Genomic DNA, 20,791 nt, shown 5'->3' with positions numbered 1-20,791 from the left:
CAGGGGGTTGGTTTGTTGGTGTGTTTTTTGTTTTTTTTTTTGACATGCAGGTGGTTCAGTTGCACAAAGTGGGAATAAGTTACTGCTTATTGTTACTTCTTCACAATACCAAAAATAACCAAGAATCACACGCTGTTCCCCCTCTCTTTTGCTGCATGCAAGCATTTTACAGTTGCCTTGCACATGCCATGAACAAAAACATATTTATGCACGGTTTCAAGCTGCACTGCTTTACTACTGTTGGAAGGCTGAAAGAGTTCCCCAAGTAGCTGACTTCAGTCTTTATGTTTGTCCAGGACAATCTTGGGTTGGCAGTTTCCAAAGGAGCAGTTCACACATACAGACTGGTCCCTCTCATTCAAAGAAGTGTTAATTGCTTTTATTGCCCAGAAGCTCCCAAATTGCTAAATGATTACAGCCCTGACCCACACCACCCTGGTCAAACCACCACTTCCCATTCCCACTTGCATCCTTGGCACATCCAGGTGTTCTCATGAATTCAAAGCATACCTTTCTTAGAGCCCTTACCAAAAGAGCCTGACAATCTGTAGGCATTGTCTTAATCACTAACATTTGAGGCAGTGGAGTTTCAAGAAGAATTTGGGTTCATTCAGACCCAAACCACTAGCACTTTCTTCTGCCCGTGGCCACCTGCATCTAAGTCCAGTTTCCTTATCCCAATGTTTCCCCCTCTCCCCATCTTCCTCCATGCTGTGTCCATATTTCTCCTTTTCTTGCTTCCATTTTTCCAATTGTGTTTTATTTCAAGGAGCTTCTACCATCATTCTACCGTGTCTAGATGTTCTTCTCGCTCTTAGCAGGGGCATGAATTCTTGGGAAATCCAAAGCCATGCACACACGCAGACGAACATCATACTGTTCCTGATATTCTTCCCATAATGACTCTGTAGAACAGTTGCCATTACAGTAAGACACATGGAAGTGCATTTGGTACTCCTGGCAGTACTGCTTCAGTCAGGAATATATGTTCTGGAGAGTCTAAGTTTCAGATTGTTAAGAACATCATGACTACAGCAAGTACTTACAATGGATCATTGTACTTACTAATGAACAAAGCCTGTTGAAACACCAAACTACATGATTATTGCTTAATTTCTCGATGTGGATACACCTCATTGCCTCTCTGTACAGACTACACTTTGAAGCTGAAATAATGAACTACAGTGATTAGAGAGCAGCTCTTAAAAAGAACAAAAATTAGTGCCTTTTTATTAAATACTGGGAGAAAACTCCGATGAGAAAGAGTCTTTTTTGGCCCCCAGGAGTTGTTCATATAGAATTTAAGAACATATACAATTCTACTAAAGCCAAAGTGAATATGCCTACACTAAAATTTAAAATTTAAGAACTCGTGTAGCTTTCTCCAGGCTTAAGGCTTAAACTCAAATCCATTCAATCAATACAGCTACCTTATTTAAAACCCGTGTTTTCATAATGCTTGCAAGCTATCTGATATGATGCAGGTATATTACATACAGTGCAGATATTAAACTTCAGAAGATTAATGCATTAGTACCAAAAAGAGTTAGTCATGCATTCTGAGAAGCAAACATTTTGGACAAAGGGGAAGGAAACTGCATCAGATGTACCAGATTTGGACTTCTGACTCTTAAGATAAAATAGTTTAGATATTTAGAGATTGAAATCCTACAGCCATTAACGTATCAGCTTCTCACAGCAAGGTTTCCAAAGGAGAAAGTGAGCCTTATTTCTGTTTTATATGCATATTTTCTTTCTAATCTAATTCATAGATTCATTATAGGCACTCAAGGAGTACATTGCAAGTGAACAGAATTCACGATCGTAACTCAAAACTCTCCAGTCTTACTAATTATACCAGATTTATCTTTGGCATTTGTACAACACCAAATAACCTGCTGACAGTGCAGAATATTTACTTTGCTATTCTTGGAAAAAACACCTAAACTGCAGCTAAATAAAATAAACAAAAAAGAATGAGCGCAAATATACTTTAGCTGCCGTGGTACAGACATGAGAATGAAATCCTACACTAAAAAAAGTACACAAACATCAAGTAAAAGACCCCATGTCTGTAAAATGCAATAACCCCAAGCAAAAAAACATAAGCCAATTCATAAGCTGATTTTTCTACAACCAGCCAGAAGTTGTGCTTTTTACAGTTAAATCATCCTCTATTTCATCAGAGTAATGCCAAACTGATAACACTATTCAGGCAAGGACTGAAGAGAGATTAGTCCCAAGCTAGAACAGAAACATATTAACCAAATTATATGTTCAGTAAAACTATGCACAATAACTTGAACAAAAATCATACATTCTAAGCAGCATTTCCAGCAGCAGGAAACTAGCATTTGGCTGGGGAATTTCAAAAATAAAACCTTGATCCAGTCAGAAACCATGCTGGGCAAGAGAAAGACTTGGTCTGCACAGATCCAAGGTGTTTGTCCCCTTTTCCTTTTGGCCTCAGCCCCCCAAGCCATCAAGCTCAGGGTCTTGAGGCCTTGTCCTTCCCCACTCCCCCAGGCCTTAGGTCAAGCTCAGGGCTCCCTGGATCCTTTCCTGCTGAAGGGGGATGCTTTCCCAGCCATGCACCAAGCTCATGCCTGCCTCGATTCCTCCTCCACTTAAAAAATAAAATAAAATAAAATAAAAATTACTTGAGGAGTAAGAAGTCCACTGAAGGTTTATCATCTTCCTACAAAGAAGAGAAACCTCATAAATGCTCCAAGCCAGGAACAGGGAACGATATGCTTCAGTTTTGGATTCAATCAAAGCAGAAGAGTTAACTTTTCACTCCATGTCCTGCCTAGAAGAGGCACATGTCCTAGCTTAGCTCCATCATGCCTGCAATAGCAAATTGACTTAATTGTCAGCAGGAGATTATGAAATATGAAGTGACGCCAGCAGTGCTCAGGGGAGTTCCCCAAGGCACAGTGTCTATAGCAAAGACAGAGGAGACATCCATTTCACTCTCACCCCCAGGCAAAGCAGATCAGCCTTTGATTTCTAAAAAGGCCAACAAGAACAAAACTCAGCTTTCCTGAATGATTAGCACTGGTCTGAATAATAATAATAATATCTTTTAAATAAATGACTGCTGGTGCTCAGTGCTGCTGAGACCAAGGTTGAAGGTTGTGATTAGAGATGTTCACCTGCAATTATGAGGCTACATCTGGTAACAGATCACAGTGGCCTTTCTACGAGGGAGAAAAGCAGCAACATAGAACACACTCACTGTCACCTACCCTTTCCCCCAAGACAGCTCCAAGTGCCATCAGCACAAGCTGCTCCACTAGGTGCTAGTGTTAGGGGATGAGAGGGGAGAGGAAGGTGGCAGCAATAGTGCTAAGCTACACTTTCTGGCTCAAAACCTGTTTTGAGTCAGGTGATGCCAGCATGAAGAAAGAACAAAAAGCCAGATCTAACTAAAACCCACGAGCACTTACAAGGAAGTAGGAACCTTAAAACTTGTGCTGTATTTTTGACAGCAATATACAGACAAACGCTTCCATCTAAACACATCCCTTGTTCTGTCAGTGAATTCACTTGAATTCAGGAAACAGTTTTTACTTTAATTGAACCTATTGCTAGTGTTGGGACTAGTCTAACCTTGGGCTTTCAGCCTCTGAAGCAGTGAACTACTGACCTAAAGCTTTGGGCTCTAAGCCCTGCCACAACACCAAGCGTGGGCCACAGGAGCAGTTTCAGTTTCATCAGAAAGGAGGTGCAAGGTGCAAAAGTTAGCAGTTATGGCCCAACAGTCCCACAGCTGATCATTCAGCTCTCTGAAAGGCTGGGTTGTGTCATCTAATAGCCAACAGCTATGGGGAGCTGGGCCAGGGCCAGAGGTGCTGGTAGGCAACACTCTGCTGGTGATACAAGGCCAAGGCCACTGGGCCTCCAGCCTTTGAGCTGCATCTATCCAAGGAGTGAAAGCAAAAATTAACTTCTCTACCCGTCCCAGGCCAGCCCACCTCCAGTGGGGATTCAGTTGCTTTATTTTGAAGTTAACAACCAACTTAAATTGAAAATTTTTCCGTAACTCCAGAAATAAGTTGTGCATAAACTCTAGGTTTCTTCTACCACTCCATTTTTAACGTGGTTTGGAGAGCTCTGTGGGTAAAATCCACTGTTTTTCACTGACAGGCTATTCAGGAAGTCCCTATTAAAAATTTTTAGGTTCAGGAAGAACAGTATCAGTTCTTGGATTTGCAGAAGTTCAGAATTAGTCAAGTAGTGTCTTGGTTTGTAGTGATCATGTTAAGCAGTAAGGTCCAAGAAGATGAAAAGCCAACCAGTTTCTTTAAAACAGGCTATACCCCACAATTTTTTTTTATTTTTTATTTTTTTTAGAAACATAAAGGAAATAGGTTGCCAGTTATTATTACCTAACATGTTAAGTCATTGGAAAGACTTATTTTCTCTATAACCTGATTTGATACAGTTGAAAGCAATAGCATATCTTTCTTAACTAAAAGCTATTTCACATGACACAAGAGTATAGCTCTCTTGAAGAAGCAATATGGTTCACACTTCAAATTTAAAAAGCATTTCTCATGCTTTTAAAAGGAGATTTGGAATGCAAAAGATTCTAAATACAAATCCAATGCAGCTGACAACCATCTTTTTGAGACTGCCTACAACTAGATACACCAGATATCAACTATTTCCATTTATTACTATATGGGATCCAACTTTAAAGCATAAAAGAAATCATGGAGGCATACTTAAGCAATTCATATTGTGCACCAGATTAAAATTACTGCAGCGTAGGCACAGAAGTGACAGAAGAGAAAAAAAAAAAGCAGTTAATCCTAAAAAGTTTTCTGAATCCATATTTTTCACAAACTTCAACTTCTCAAATACAATAGGCAGTAAGAGCCCTGGGCGTTGAGGCATCACCACTGAAACCACCACAGAATAAGGGCCATTACAATGCAGTTCCTACAAGAGCCAAGTAATTTCTTCTTTATGAGACTGCCTGCCCTGCAGGACAGCTCAGAGAGCAGCCGGTACATAAAGGGGAAGGAGCGAAGCTCCAGCCACCAGGCCAGCACCAAGGGGACGATACCCAAAGGAGGAAAGAAGAGCGCTATGTAGGTCCCCCCTCTCAGCCATTCGAGCACGTTGTGCAAGTGACAATCTGGTCAGGAGATATTAAAACCATGTTCAAACATTCTTGTCACCTCAAAGCACAAACTTTACAGGAATCGGGGATGTACAGCAGCTGTGGTGGCTCACCACAGCACTGCTCAGAAGAAAGCAAAGGGCTTTACAGCATCTTCAATACTGCTATTAAAATAATCCCTGCAAACAACCTAACAACAAAGCATATTTCACAACTCTCAACAACAGTGCACAGATGGACAGGTGCCTGAGCCCCTATTACTTGCACATGATGCAAATACTCACCAGCATACTGGAGCTAACAAGCAAATACCGCTTTTGCAAACCTCCACCACACTTTGATATATATGTATACATTTGCCGGCAGGTACTAACTGCAGTGATTGTGACAATCAGGTCACAAAAGGGGTTTGGACTGGGTTTGAAAGCCAAGCTGTACTCTTAACATCAATCTTGAACTGAGAGTACATTGAATTCTGAAAGAAACCAACTTCTGCTTTTTCAACATCATGCAGAAGTCTCCTTTAGACAGAAAAAGTCAATTTCTAACAGCCATAGGTCAAAACGAAGACTAACCCACAGAGTTATTATTGAGTCCATAATTATTTATGTAACAAGTAACTGAAGCTACGTTCAGTTCAATTTTTAGCGAGCAGCTATTCTGTTTTCCAGATACAGTAGAAAATAAACCTGAAGTTCAGTTGCTCTGATCAATGTATGCTTCCCACTATTCAATTTTTTTTTAAGTGCTTACATTTAATGGGATTAAGTTTTACATGGAAATACTAATTCCCATGCTAACAATACTGTATTACTTAGCTCAACATGATCTCCGTCGGTGTAAGATCTGTACAAATCCAGAACTTAGTCCATCCCAATGAGTTTATAATTACAATATAAAAGGTAAGAAAGCGCAAACAGATGCATGTGGACAGAGAAGTATGAGGGGCCAATATTATCACAGCATGCATAATCTCAGCCCACCAGCTGACCACCTGCTATCAAGATTTTGTAGGTATTGCAGAGAGCAGACGTTAAAGAAGCCTTTTTGTCTCTGTTCTACCAGTTTTCAGTTGCTGGAAGGTTTTTTTTTTTTTTTTTAATGCAAACTACTGGAAAAAAAAACAACACACTATGCTGCATGCATATCTTAGCTCAGAACACACTGCTACAACTATTGGCTTTAAAAAAATCCTTTGGATAATCCCCCACAAGCCCTGATTAAATCTGGATTTAATATTATGAAACAAAGCGTAATTATGCAAGATCTCAACTAGTTTCTTACACTTCCATCACACCACTAAGGAAGACATAGCTCCACTATCAGGTACAGGACAGAACAGGTTGAAAGCAAGATCCTTCCTGAACAAATTCTTCTGGGAAATAAGAGATGCTTCAGGTTCTTCCAGAACACAGCTGTCTCATGTTTTCTTTCCAACACACGTAACAAAATGGAGCAGACGATTGGTAAGTGCAGGCCACATCGCTAGCCCATCCAACAAGCAGCCTGAGAATGCATGTATTTTGTTTCCTCTGCTTAAGTCATTACTGATTTTATGTCCAGGAAAATGAAGGTGTACAGGCAAGAAGTGGTTTCACAATCACAGTAGAGCTATTGCCACCTGCTGTCAGAAAGCAGTCATGGCACTCCTTGCACATCCCAGTTGGAAGACAGCCTTGAAAAAATCCAGCTTCACCCGTGCTTTGCTTTTATGTCGTTAGCTTTCTGTAGAAGGGACATACAGGAAATGTTCAGGGAAACCATGGCATGAAGGATCAATAATCACAGTGGTCTGGCATTTAGTAAAACCCATGTTGCAGTCCTGGAACACAGGAAAAGTTCTACAAACAGGAGCAAGGATTATAATCACCACTCCCTCAAAGCATGGATGATAAAATAAAGCAGTGTCAGGAGACAGAGACCCTTCAAGACAAGATGATACAATGACAGGCCTGGCATTTTACACCATCACTTAAATAATGAGCACAGCTAGAAATGTGGATCTCCAGCAGAGCCCTCACAGCTCTGTCCTACTCACAATACATACAGTCCCTGGTTTTAGTGATCAAAGTCTGCCAAGTGGCCAGGTACAAACCTGAGAAGTAAGGAGATGAGCTGAAATGAAGCCACACAGACAGCAATTTTCTGTGCTTAAAATTCAACGAGTTGTTTCTAAACCTCACAAGTCACAAATGATGCTAGTCGTGTCTTCTGCCACTCAATCTTTCTCTATTCCAGAACATGCCAAAAAAGTTACTTGATATATTTTGTGTTTTGTTTTAATGCACAAAAACAGCAGCGTGATTTATATAGACAATTCTTGTCCCAGGAAACCTACAAGTACTAGACTGTAAGTGGGCTCAACAATGGATGCACAAAAAAATAAGGATATCAAGCTAGTCTCAACAAACAAATAGCATCTGAAAGCATCTACATTTGTTGAGACTACACTGTTAATTAAATAAATACATGCACCATAGGCCATCAGGTTAGATCAGGCTCCTACAAAGTCTCTTACCTTGCCCGTTTCCTATTAGATTATCAGAAAACTATGAGGCTATTCTGAACCCAGTCAGAGGAGATGCTTGGTCACCTGACTTTGTGCCAGGCTTTTTAGATATTCTGTACCCTCACCTTATTCCACCCCAATTTCTAGGGCAGCATGGGGAGACTAACAACATGCAAAGTCAAATAGCATTGCTTTGAACCTCAACTTGCTTTGACAGAGCCCATGCTTCAGTCCACAATCTGTTAGTCGAAGGAGCCGCCTTATAATTAAGTGCCTTGTTTCAATGGAAAATGTGTTTTCTTCTCTGCCTTTTTTTTTTTTTTTTTTTTTTTTTTTTAAGTAACACTGGCATCCCACTGCTTGTTAAGAGGAGTGCCTGTCTGCAGCATCTGGCCATATGGCAGGCTGAGGGGCAAAGCTTTCCTCACAGGCTGCAAGCTTCAGATCTTCCTTACATCGCCTGACACCCTCAGCTCACAGGCACGAAGCACTCAGGAAGAATTATGCTCAGGCCCACATCTGAGCAATGGGTGCACCCACAAGGCTTCTCTGCTATGTAAGCGATACCGTAACATTAAAGCTGGGATACTTTCAAAATATACTGTGGCTGTATTTGCGTCAGTGCCTATCTGAGTCTGTCTCCTCCATCTTAAGCCTTTGTCACATCCTTAGAGCAAAAGTTTTTTGACCAAGACAACAGCTAAAGTAATCCACCTGAATTAAATCACACCTCTAGATGTGCTTTTCTTTGGTTTCATTCTCTTGATCAACATCACTTAACACAAACTTTTAGTTTTCATCCAAATGAGTGTTACAGCAAAGAGAAGGACTATGCTGAAATCAGATGAGACAAAATAAAGCAGCCAAAAATTTTAAGCATGTCTACTACTTGCCAGACATATTTAACATATTTGCCACAGAAAGCACTAATAAGCCTACTCACAGATGCCATGATGAAGAATGACTGATTCCCCCAACAATTAATGTTGACTTTTTTGATAAATAAGTGGGAAATACATGTATAAATGAATCTGGGGTTATATATGTATATAAATATAATTGCACCAACTGTAAATTAACTTGAGCAACCTTTGATTAACACCTTGGCTTGCTCACACTAAAGATAAAAACCAAATTAACAACAGTTTGTAGGCATTAATGGTACTGTTCCCAGAGGAAATTACAGCAGTACAACTTCTATAGGCAGATGCCAGATGACTGATTTCAATACAAGTTTTCAGTTCCCCTACCTGCACACCCCAGGTGAAACTTTTCAAATGTGCTTAGAAAACATGCTACTAGACATCAGACTCAATGGGAAGCTCTCAGTGCAGGTAACCATTTGTGCATTTAGCTCAGATGAAAATTCAGCGCTGATAAACGCACACACCCCATGCAAAATCCTACAGGGAGCTTAAAGGTGGGTGGGGAAGTCAGTGTACGTGCGATGCTAGTTCAGGGCCAGCTACCAACTCTAACCCCCTCATAATTTTCAGACAGGCCACTGCTGAAGTAATTTCTAACTTCAGAAGCTACAAGATGAACATTTTGTATGATAAATTAAGTTGCCAAATGAAATGGATTAGCAATCAGCGAAATTGCCTGGTGTCAGATCTGTTCCAGATTAGAATTCATCCTTTTTCCCCACCTGTTCATTAAGCACCAAGTTCAAGGCAACTGCAGTGACTGATTGCACATTAACAAGCTGTTTATGTGGAAAGGCATAGTTCAGCCACTGTCTACACTTACACATTCGTTTGAGCATAACTCACTGGTAATGTATTCAGTTCACTGTTTCGATGCATAGTCCTACCTTGACACGTAATTTTGGACATGAGAAAAATGGGATGCCTCAAAATTAAACAGATTATGTATTTCTAGGTCAAAGGTGTGTGGGGAGGAAGAGTCCAGAAGAAAATCCAGTTATGAAAATTAAGAAAAAATACTACCTTTAAACACTTAAATGTGGTTTTGAAAGAAAAGCTTGAGGGAGGAAAGGCATACATGTATTTCAATAACAAGAAATGAGACTTAAAATGAAACAAGAAATTTCCAGTTCTGTATGCTTCAAGTACTAGGACAGGGACACACAGCAAGACAAATGATGTAAACTAAAAATCTGTAAAAGATGCTAACATAATCCACTTCCCAAGCACACTGCCACTCCCCAGCCTCCCTGCAGATACGCAGAGCATTCCCTGTGGAGGATCTCATCTTGAAGAGGATGGGGCTCAGCAACTCCATTCCAGCACTGGAGGTTAGTAGAAAAGGGAATGTAAAAAAAAAAAAAAAATAAAAAATCATTTATTTTCCTCATTTACTTTTTTTTGGCAATTTATCAGACCAAGATTTCACTTACCATTTTGCTTTCTCTATTCAATAAAGATTCCCTTTTGAGAGGTTTTTCTCCAAAATTTAGAAGCATTTGAGATGATTGCAGTACTCAAGTATTGTTCACTAAAGGGAGCATCCTAGTTGCTGTAACCGTAGGAACTGGCTAGTTGCTCATTTACAGTAACACTATAGACTTATTAACAGTAGGCATCAACTAGAATAGAATAATGATGTTCCTTTTTGCCTGTAGATCAAAGATTTCTCTTCTTAGGCATTTGTACAAAAGCATAGTACAAAGAATAGCTTTCAAAGCTAAGAAATAGCGTTTCTTCCAGCATTCTGCAAGTCATCCATCCAGTCAAATAAAAGTAAAAAATCATCCCTTCCCCCCTACCCCACATAATTGTTGCCTCTTGATCTCACTTTCAGTAAATACTAACTCACAAGCACACTAGTACATGTCACCTTATCTTAGAACTTGGCCGGTAAGATTCAACAGGTAGCAAGTGAATTAATACTTGGTCAGCAGCAATCAACTGCAATTTAAGTTATCTGACTACTTGGACACATACAATCACACCCACTTTCAAAACACAACTCCTGTATCTACTTCAAATTAAAAAGCTGCCACATGATATGTTATAAAGAGCAAAGCACCCTCCTCCCTCCCCCCGTATTAATTAGTGGTAATTCAACATATACTCCATGTGTGTAGGAGCAGTAGGCAAGCAGAGACAGAAGGAAGCGATTTGTTCAGAGCCACAATTCAGGCCATGCACCACCTATTATGGACTAAATTTTAATATCCAGCAGAAAGATTTGCTCCCTAAATCCACGTTGTACTTTAGAGGTAGAAGCTCAAAAATTTTAAAGTAGATTGAAGGTAGGGGGTTGTTATTGCTCATTTATGGTGTCAATATTCCAACATTATCTGAAACTTTTTCCAATATTATCTGGAATTTTTTTTCCCCCCTCACACCACCCATTTGGTCCACAGAAATGCCTTCCATCAGAAACTGCCTTCAGAACAAATAAAATGGGTTTAAAGAGGGAAGGGGCAGCGGGACCAAATAGCCCCTTCTCCCTTCCCCAAACACATGTATGCCCAGCTCGGAGTGGGAGTGTAATAACCAGCACACACACAAAAAAAAAAAAAAAAAAAAAAAGACTAGAAGACAAATTTTTATACAAATCTCAATAGAAGCCTTTAGAAAAGGAGGATAGGAAATTAACATAACTGGACACCCCAGGCAAAACATGAAGTTAAACTGTCTGTCTGCATTACAATTGCTACCAAGAAAATTTTAAGGAATCATTCTCAAAGACGAGCACATTAATGAGGGGACATAACTGACACTGATTTTAGCAGAATGACACATCAGCTCCCATTTTCAGCTACCATCTCTGTCACTCTGCAGAAGCCAGAAAACAGATCCTCACCCTGGTGAGGAATGGATCGTTTCCAAATTGGGAGTGTAGGGTTTAAGGACACTACAAAAGCAAGAAAAGTGAAGTATTTCCATTTCAAAGCTACTCCGCAATCAATTCCAACCTGCGATTCGAGGGAGGCCCATGAATAAAGACAACGTAAATATAAATCAAGAAAAGCATGCTAATATTTACTTACTGTAGAACAATAAGGAAGTCAGCAAAAGTACTCAAGGAAATGTCATTTTATAAATAATCAGGAAAAAGATTAAGATTAAAACTTCAGAGGTCTTCCCAAAAGTGAGGAGAGGATTGTGTTACCACGCGGATGCTACTGCATAGTAATGTAGAAAGTTTTTAATGCATCAGTTAACTAGAAGATTAATAGCAACTTGTCTTTGCCAATAATGTCTTTACTTTAAAATTTTTGAACCCCAACAAGTAACTGATGATTCTACATGTACTCCCATAACCCACTAGCATGTCTCCACGTGTGGAGTTGTGTACAGAGAAAATACAAAGCAACCCAAGAAACTAGGTATACTAACTTCCATGCTGCATAAGCAAACGGTTCTATGCTTTCTACAAAAGGCACGAGCCATCTCCACATAGCTTTTTATCATGGTAGGCAAAATACATCCCCAAGGCTGCATTGGCTACAGTTGATCTCCATACTTTATTCCATTACAGAGAATGCAGTAAGTTTCCTTCCAATAAATAATACCAAAAATTGGTTCTTACAAAAGAACCAGTACTCCAATTAACATGAAGAAATTAATTGCGTATGCTTTTTTGTCACAAGGTGCTGCAACACATTTCTTCACTTTAATCACGTACACAGGGCCACAGTCACTAAACTCGAAGTTTTAAAACGTTTAGCACTCTGTAGGTCATAACCAAAAATTCAAAAGACACAATCACCCCACAAGAAGTATTTTAACCACAGAAAACAGCAAGCCACTTCTCCTATCACCTTATTGTTAACAGTTTCACATCATCTACTCTACAGACAGCTTGATTTGAAAAAAAAAAAAAAAAAGAGTAATGTACTGCAGTAGTTTAGTATCAAAGTTCAGTTTTCTGCAACTATCAAGTGTGAAGTCCCAGCTATACAAACTAAATAAAAAAAAAAAAAAAAGGATGATTTTTTTTCCCCCCTGGTGACCACGATATTCAAGTTTCAGAATAATCCTTCTCATAGCGAAGGTCCAGACACAAAAGGATGAACAGACATAATAGAGAAACTCAGGAAAAAGTTTCCAACAGGTTTCCAAAGCACACAGCAATTTTATGCAGCTTTCCAGAGCTCACGCTCACAACACAGATATCCCCGCAAGAAAGGATTTTCAAGCCGTACCAACATAAACCATTTGTCACCTACCTGCATTGACAATGGCATCGACCTCAAGCAACGTGATGTCGCCTCTGTACAGGGAGACCTTCTCGCTCAGGCTTTTCTTCCCCTGCTGTTCTTCCTTCGCATTTTCACCTACGGGACAAGAAAGTAACAAAACCAGGTTACAAAAGCAGCTCTAAAATGACTACTTGTAAGTTGTGAGCAGGTCCCAGCATTTCCACTCACAGGACCGTGACATTTTGTGGTTTGGCCTCGCGAGGGCACCAGCAGCCCGCAGACTCCAGCATCTCCCTGCAGCCACGCCGCCTGCTTGTTTGCTGGTACAAAGCTACTGAAATACCTTCTGGTTAAAAAACAGCATGCACATACACATTTTTCTGGAGCTACTTCCATCAAATACTTTTCCTGGGTAGCTGCAAGGGTAGAAAATTACAAAAAAAAAAAAAAAAAAAAAAAAAGAATGAGTTAAGATAATCCTCCCACTGCAGCATAATATATCCAACCCAGAATTAATTCATCAGACCCAGAATTATTCAGGAGCTGGGTAACAGCACCGAGCAAGCAGCCTGCCAACAGCCCCACCACTGAGAACTAGTCCTGACACAGCAGGGAGAAGAAAAACCTAAACAAAAACACCAGTGAATTTCAACTCCGAGCTTGGCCACTGTCAACTGCTTTACGGGAAGGGGGTGGAAGACTCCACATAAGTCAGCTTTCAAATGGATTCCTTACTGAACGGTGTCGTATTAAGTCCCATATGCTGGTAAACTCATGATTTTGCATCACCAATTCACTTCCCTAGCATCATATTATCTGTAAAATTGTTCAGTTACCTCATATACTTCCACACGCACTTACCAGCCAGTAAGCGTCTGCATTGCAAGACACCTAAGTCATTAGAAAAGAAGTAGGGAAAGAAGGAAAGATTGTGTTTGGTTTTGTTGTTTGTTTGTTTGTTTTAATTTAGTTCTTTACAGGTCTCAAGAAGCTCAAACTCATATATTGATGAGAAACAGAACTGAGCCTCTGAAGTGACAATGTAAGAGGAGAATAGCTTTCAATCCTCAAAGTAAATATTTTCCTTTAAGCAAAACAAACTCAAGGGAAGATTTAGCAGGAGAGTAGAAGCAACGTAAACAAATCTGGCTCCAAATATTTCTGATCAACCTTCACTTTAATCAATTTCCAGAAGTTAGAGTACATCTGCTCCAATCCGTCAGCATTATAAGCAACCACAAATAGAAATAAGTTGCATTTATTTTAGATATTGCTTTAACTTCAGCACAAACAACTGCTCTCAGAAATCACCATTTATCTCAGCCTCTCCAAAATAATTAGTCTTACTCAATTCTGGCTTAGATCAGCTATCATGTGCATAGTGTAAAGTCCATGTCACCTCCAGCAAAAAGATACATTGCCACTATGCCTTATATTTAGCATAAAGGTTGTTTTGTACTGAAGTGTGTGTATTCATGAATTTTATTCCTATATTTGGCTCCTAAAGCTATTATTATTCCGTTGCTACCCAGATCAGCCTCAGCATCTTAGATAGGACAAAAAGTAATCTCTACACAAGAGGTACCGCGTTTTTTATCCTATTAAAAATACTTTATTATCCTAAACTAACAAACATTATGGGGTTCCTCAGTTTTTCCACATAAGGTAAGCATTGCAGCTTGCTGTTGAGTCATATTAAAATAAAAATCAACCTCTGACTGATTTACACAGTGTGATTTATTATCTGCTTTCCTGTTAGCAAGGAAAGGATGTTCTGTTAGCAAGCAGGACAATTTTCCCCACCTTTCTCCAGTGAACGTCCTACTGGATCACTGCCAAATGTAACACACCCCAGCCATAATTTTCTCCCTTCCACCTTGTGCTGAAGTCTCATACCACAGGCTAATATCACCAACACATTGAGTTCTCCAAGCCAAACCACTTAAATTTAATTATCAAGTACATTTTGGATATTAGGGTATTTATACCAATACCCTACACTAAAAACACAGAAAATTCACCTAGAAGAGCTTTGAAGAAAACAGGTAGCACAGAATATAGAAATTAATTCTCATTATTGCTAACCTCTGGGTGAGAGGCAGTGCAGAGATAGCCCTTACTTTAGGCAATCCACCAGCAAAGTCATCCAGCTCTGTCTGTAGGATGCCACACAACACCATCACTGCCTCCTGACCTGGCCTCTGCATACATCACAAATTCACCTGCAGTTCTCCATGTTCATGAGTGCTGAACACATTTCAGCAAAACTACTCGCAAGACTCCTTCCCCACAAAAAAAAAAAAAAAAAAAAAAAGTTAGTAAATTCACTGCGTCATAAGCCAAAAAAAAAAAAAAACTAATGCTCCTAGATGATCTCCTACATCCTCTTCAGCAAGTCCCTTGTATGCCCCACAAGAACCACCCCTATCACTGCTGTTTTTAATACAACTCGGCAGTAAAAGCACATGTTGCCTGTACATCTTGGGCAAATTACCCTCATTTCTTCCCCCTCAAAAAAAAAAAAAAAAAAAAGCTGATTTAAGAGAGGATTTTGGCTTCAGCTATTTCATCCTGGTTGTTACAGAGAAGCGCTTAAGATTGATGGAAGCTTTGGAGAGCCAAGTCTCACCCACAGTCGAGAACACTCAAGTCTACTTATAAGCCCCTGATTAAGAAGTAACCCTGATGTAACACAAATAGTTGTAGGAGAGAACTGTTTTTCTTTTGCTGTCTGTTAGATCTCTGGGACTGGCATGCAGCATTTCCTAACAAAGTCCAACTGCTATATTGGGGATATTTTCTTCTCCTGCTCAGTTCTGGCTTTGTCTCCGATCTCTTCCTCAACCACACACATTTTTATCTCCTCAAATTAAAAAAAAAAAAAAAAAAAAAAAAAAAAAAACTACACTCATTTACTGCAAAGTTTCCTTCCAAGGTAACGCTGTAATCTCAGATCTGTGACTAAGAATGATGCACTGTCACCAAATATGCCTGAGCAGCTCATATGCTGCAGGTATTGCACTGTAATTCATGGTACTGTAGCCCAGCAAGGACAAGCCAGCAAGCCCAGAGCACTGCATATTTCACAAAGGCCACACAGCACGTGCACATACTAATGCATTAATAAAAATCCTAGCAGTGACAGATTTACCTTGCACTTGTGGCATAATGGGAGTATTTCTTGCTCTATTAAAGAAACAGCTGTACGTACATCCTCCTCAAGAAATAAATCCTCCAAAATGGTTGCTACGTAACACCAGTCCTCAATACGAGATACAGAACAGGAATTTGCATTATCTCCACCTTGTGCTGATGCTCAAGATACCCAACTAGAAGACACAGCAGACAACAGCTGTGCCCACAACCCAAGAAACATCCCTGGGAAGTCTTTGGAGAGAAGAACACCTGCCTGTAAAGCAAATCAGAACTTCAAGTCTGACTCAACACTGCTTGTCCAGAATGCATCTTGAAGGGGCAGAACAGTTGAAAGGCCAGGATAACTCAGATTCATGTCCTGTGAAACAAATGAGCTACAAAGTCCATCTCAGTTCTAGGTGGAGGTACCACTGATTCCAAGATCAGAAAATTTTGTCTGTTACTCTGAATGTGAGAAGCTTTCAGGATGAAAAAAAAAGGAAACAGACTAAGACTGCATTTTCTGACCTCTACAGAAATCTCAGCATAGCCACAGAAAAATTTAAGAGGCACTACTAAAAGGTTTTCAAGACCACCCAGCTGAGCACTACAGGCTGTCTAGGAAGGATCTCTCTGCTGGAAGAACTGCTCCTGTCTCACCACAGCTGTCATTGCTCACAAGCAAGAACTGAACGTATACCAACCAAACAGCTTCACTAGAAGCCCGGATACATTCAGATCGCCAGTTTAAATCAAACCGTGGTTATTAAAACAGCTGCTAAAAAATAAAAACTCTTTAGCATGAGATACATCTTCTGCTTTATTTGGGCTTATGTGTGCCTGGTAAGACTGAATCTAGGGTTTTCCTTCCCTCCACGTGGAGGCTCTGCCCCCCACTTCTTATCCCATGTCAATCTTGCACTCAAAATTAAAAGAAGGTTTTACTGGGAGGTGCTCCTTAAATAAAAAAGGAAAAATACACACTGTGGTGAGCTGTAACAAAGCAGCAATAAACAGCATTAGTTTGGCCTTCTTGAGTTACCCCACTCTCACAGTTCTGATACCTATTTTTTTCCTTAATCTCAGAACTTGTGCAAATAGCTATGCATGTTGTGTGAACAGATAGCAGTCATGACTACGATTGAACTCAAACTACAGTTGAAGTGCAATACTTCAAGCATTCCATGAAGATTATGTGATTGGGTCAGAAGCAAATAAAAAAAAATAAAAGGAGATGAATTTTTCACAGAGCAGACAGCAGCAGTGGAGAAAGTTTCATCCAAAAGGAATCCCAGGGAGAGGAAAGCAAAAAGACAAGCTCATTCTCATTTAGGCCAAGTGCACTGAAAGTGACATATTTGAAAATTATTGATGTCAGATTTATACTAAGCCTGGAAAAAGTTTACCTACAACCTGTGAAGTAGCACTGCATTCATCTGTAAGGAAAAGAGTCAAACAGACACAATCCACGAATGTGTCTACTGTCAGAGCACTGGGAGAGCCAAAGTCAGAGAATATCCTGAGTTGGAAGGGACCCACAAGGATCATCAAGCTCCTGGCTCCGCACAGAATCACCCCAAACGCATGACAGTATTGTCCAAATGCTTCTTGAACACCAGCAGGCTCAGTGCTTTGACCACTACCCTCAGGAGCCTGTTCCAATCCTAACTTAAACAGGCAAGTATGGGTGATCTTGCCGTATATGATGAGATAGGAGAGCCTCCTTCCAACAGCAACGAGTTCTAAGAAAAAACACTGAAATTATTTATCCCACTCATTTTTTATGAATGCCAGAAATAAACTTGCATCAGAAGAAAGAAGAACTGAATAAACCCATAAAAAGAAACTTCATTCAGGAGTTTCACCCCATTAATTAGGGTGATACTACTTCTGGCATAGAAGACCTCCAAGGTGCAAACGACACGTGGCTAAGGAAAATGCAAGGAAATAGCACCAGACATTTGTCCCCTCGTTAGACACTTCCCAAGGTTTCTGGCATTGGTTGTTGAAACACAACGCTGAACCAACCACACACATCTCTCATCTGACCGTTTGCTTACAACACAGCACTGATGTTTCTTCCTTTCCTCAAGAAAATTAAGTTAGCTTTTACAATGAGTCAGTCAATTCAGCTCGATCAAAAACTATCCTCACCTTGGTTTTGTGTTTAGCTGACGGAAAGCAAAGGGACATGTAACACAATAGTGCACCGACTGATTTGTAACACAATGAAATCCTATTAAAAAGGATGACATTTGTTTGAAGTCATACCCAAGTAAGGCTAACTTTTTGTCCAGTAATGCACATGCACTGCTGTATCAAGCTCTTATCTTGACAGCTTTGCTTTCTATGTAACAGGATGGAAGAGAAAAGGAGGGAGGAACGTTTATTACACCACTGCATGAACCCACACAACACTCACATCCACAAAACCACATGCAATTCGGCTTTCATGTCAGCAAAAGCATTGCTGAACTGAAAGTACAAAGTAGGACCAGAAGAAGTCCATATCCTGCAGAGCAGAAAAGAGCTTACCAAGGAAGCTGGAGAAAGCAAACTGAGTGCCTACTGTTTTTCATAATACAACTAGGAAGGATTCAAATAAATCCAAAAGATTTAAAAGGCAAAGAAGGAAAAAACAAACAAACAAAAAAAAAACAACATAAACACATCCCTTCCACCATATGCAATACTCTTCTACAAATTTAATAGTGAAGAGTTACAGAAAGTCCAACAGCAGCTGGGCAAATCTGTATCATCAGATCCATCTGAAGACATCAAGCACAAGGATGCCGCTGTTAGATTAAGATACCCATTGCTACAGGCTGAAGGAAGCTAAAACAGTATCCCTGAAAAGCATTTCCATCTGCTTTCTCAGCTCCTGCAGTCTCCTGTTGGCATCCTTAGCTGGCCAGCAGACGCTGGGCTAATGCAAACCTTTGATGCGATCCAGTAGTGGCACGCTTACATTTTTAATCCAAGGTGGACAAGGAAAAAGAGGGTCCCGACCAATACGATAAACAATGTTCATCTCATCTGATATCACAGAGTGGTTTTGTTTGCAAGGATGTTTCCAAGCACGCCAAGTAGTGTGTATTAAATAACCACGAGCTATTTGCTCTTACTTCTTTTAAACAAATTCCTCAAATTGCAGCTCAACCACCTGTGCACAGCAACACTCTGCATAGTATTTCTACCTGTTATATCTCAGTGGTGCCAAGTTTGATTTTAAAAAGCATTAGCTGTGAACAGACTGCACTAGCTTATCCTGAAGAGCTTTGTCAAGAAAAGCTTGCCAAGCAAAGCCCACCTGTTGTATCCCCACGCAAACATCTGGTGCCCTGTCCTCTCTCCACCCACCACCGGCATTTTCCTTCTTCCATGCTCTTTCATTAAGAAATTGGTCTCCCTTTTTAGCTTCCTCACTGAGGTCACATCCTTTGGACCTTCAACCATGCTCATGATGTCTCTGAGCTCTTTCTATCCACATCTTTCTCCAAACATGAAGTACACCGGCTCAGGCCCTAATGCCAGACAGAGCAAATAGGCAGTCCTACCTCTCTGCTTTACTTGCAGCTCCCTCCAGCTTGCACCAAAGGACAAGGACAATCCCAGCACCCAGGTGCACCTTATACGTCTGCAGAAAAAGCCGTAGCAGGTTTAGCAAAGAAGAACCATGCTTTGAACCAAAGCGAGCAGTGCTTCAGAGCTTGGAAGAAAAAGGACTTTATGAACAGCTCACTAGAGGGAGCCCCCATCAAAGGCACGAGCACGCTGGGATGACAACGTAGAAGCACACCACAGACCTAACACCGCTGTGAAACCAATCCAAACCAAGTCCCTGCTAAAATACCCAGTGTCCAAGAAACTTCCATCAAGAGTTTGTCCAGATTTCAGAAGGCACGTTAACTCCTCTGATCAGAAAACCACATTTTTCTCCCACTACATTATCACCTTCAGTATAGAAACTGATACTTCAAAGTTTGCTTTTTTTTTTTTTTTTTGCCCCCTTGTATACTTCACCTGGTCTTTTGCCTTCTCAAGTACTCCCTCCCCACCCTTGTCTCAAAGACGCAATCAAGATTTAAATTCAAATTCCAAAGGATATCACAGGTAACCCGTGCTGACTAACACCTGATCTGCAATTTAGCAGATTTAGATTTTGACTTTTCATACACTTTAAAGCGTCTTAATTTTTGAAACCGTCTCAGACATCCAATTACAGGAATCCCTGCAGCAATACCAAAGAGCTTGCAACCAAAGGGAGGAGAAAAACCTGCAGCTGGAAGAGCTTCTGTTAAAAACACATTGTAATTTTCAGCTCTGATAATGACAGAGTATACACACGATAGTAAAAAATAGTTATTAAAGACCCATAGTGTAAAGCAATACCTTTGGCAAAGAAAGCTCGTGGCATTCCTTGAGCAAAAGCAGATAGGAGAAGAAATCAAAGAAGGAACAAACGAAAAGGATTTACTGTGGCTAGACTCAAAAGCCTGCAGTGTTAAAATTAAATTTTGTTTAACAAATCCTATTTCTCAGTGTTTCCCTCTAGTTCATAAAAATATGAGCAACAAACTAAACTGCAAGCAACAAAGCTGAAAATGGGTGAGTTTCATCATTTATAGACAGCTATAGAATTCACTGCTGTAGGAAATAAATTATTTCCAATAAAACAAGAAAAATCTCTGCTATCTCATCCTTGCCACAACAGCTACTTATGGAAACACGTGTCCCCACAATGCCTTCTCCCACAGCAATCTGTAACAGGGCCAGCGAGCAGTGCTGGGTAAAGGCCCCAAGCAGGGGATGCAAAACCCAACACCTCCCATCCCAGGAGAACCCAACAGAAGGCAGGATCAGGACACTGCTCCACTTTTCTTCGCATGGGCTGCTGAAG

At 40.3% G+C, this 20,791-nt stretch overlaps 1 protein-coding gene across 1 annotated transcript in view; it reads right to left on the bottom strand.

The window, feature by feature from the left end:
• Window positions 1-20,791, bottom strand: part of MACROD2 (mono-ADP ribosylhydrolase 2) — an 852,361-nt gene that overhangs the window by 815,192 nt on the left and 16,378 nt on the right. Inside the window, exon 3 of the mRNA XM_082757433.1 lies at window positions 12,784-12,891. Within this exon, the coding sequence (XP_082613559.1) occupies window positions 12,784-12,891 (108 nt within the window). The remainder of the gene's footprint in view (window positions 1-12,783; window positions 12,892-20,791) is intronic.

Source organism: Aythya marila (genome assembly GCF_965140915.1).
Source record: "Aythya marila genome assembly, chromosome: 3".
Classification (NCBI taxonomy): Eukaryota; Metazoa; Chordata; class Aves; order Anseriformes; family Anatidae; genus Aythya; species Aythya marila.
The sequence above is the reverse complement of the archived record's forward strand: the minus strand, read 5'-3'. Positions and strand labels throughout refer to the sequence as shown.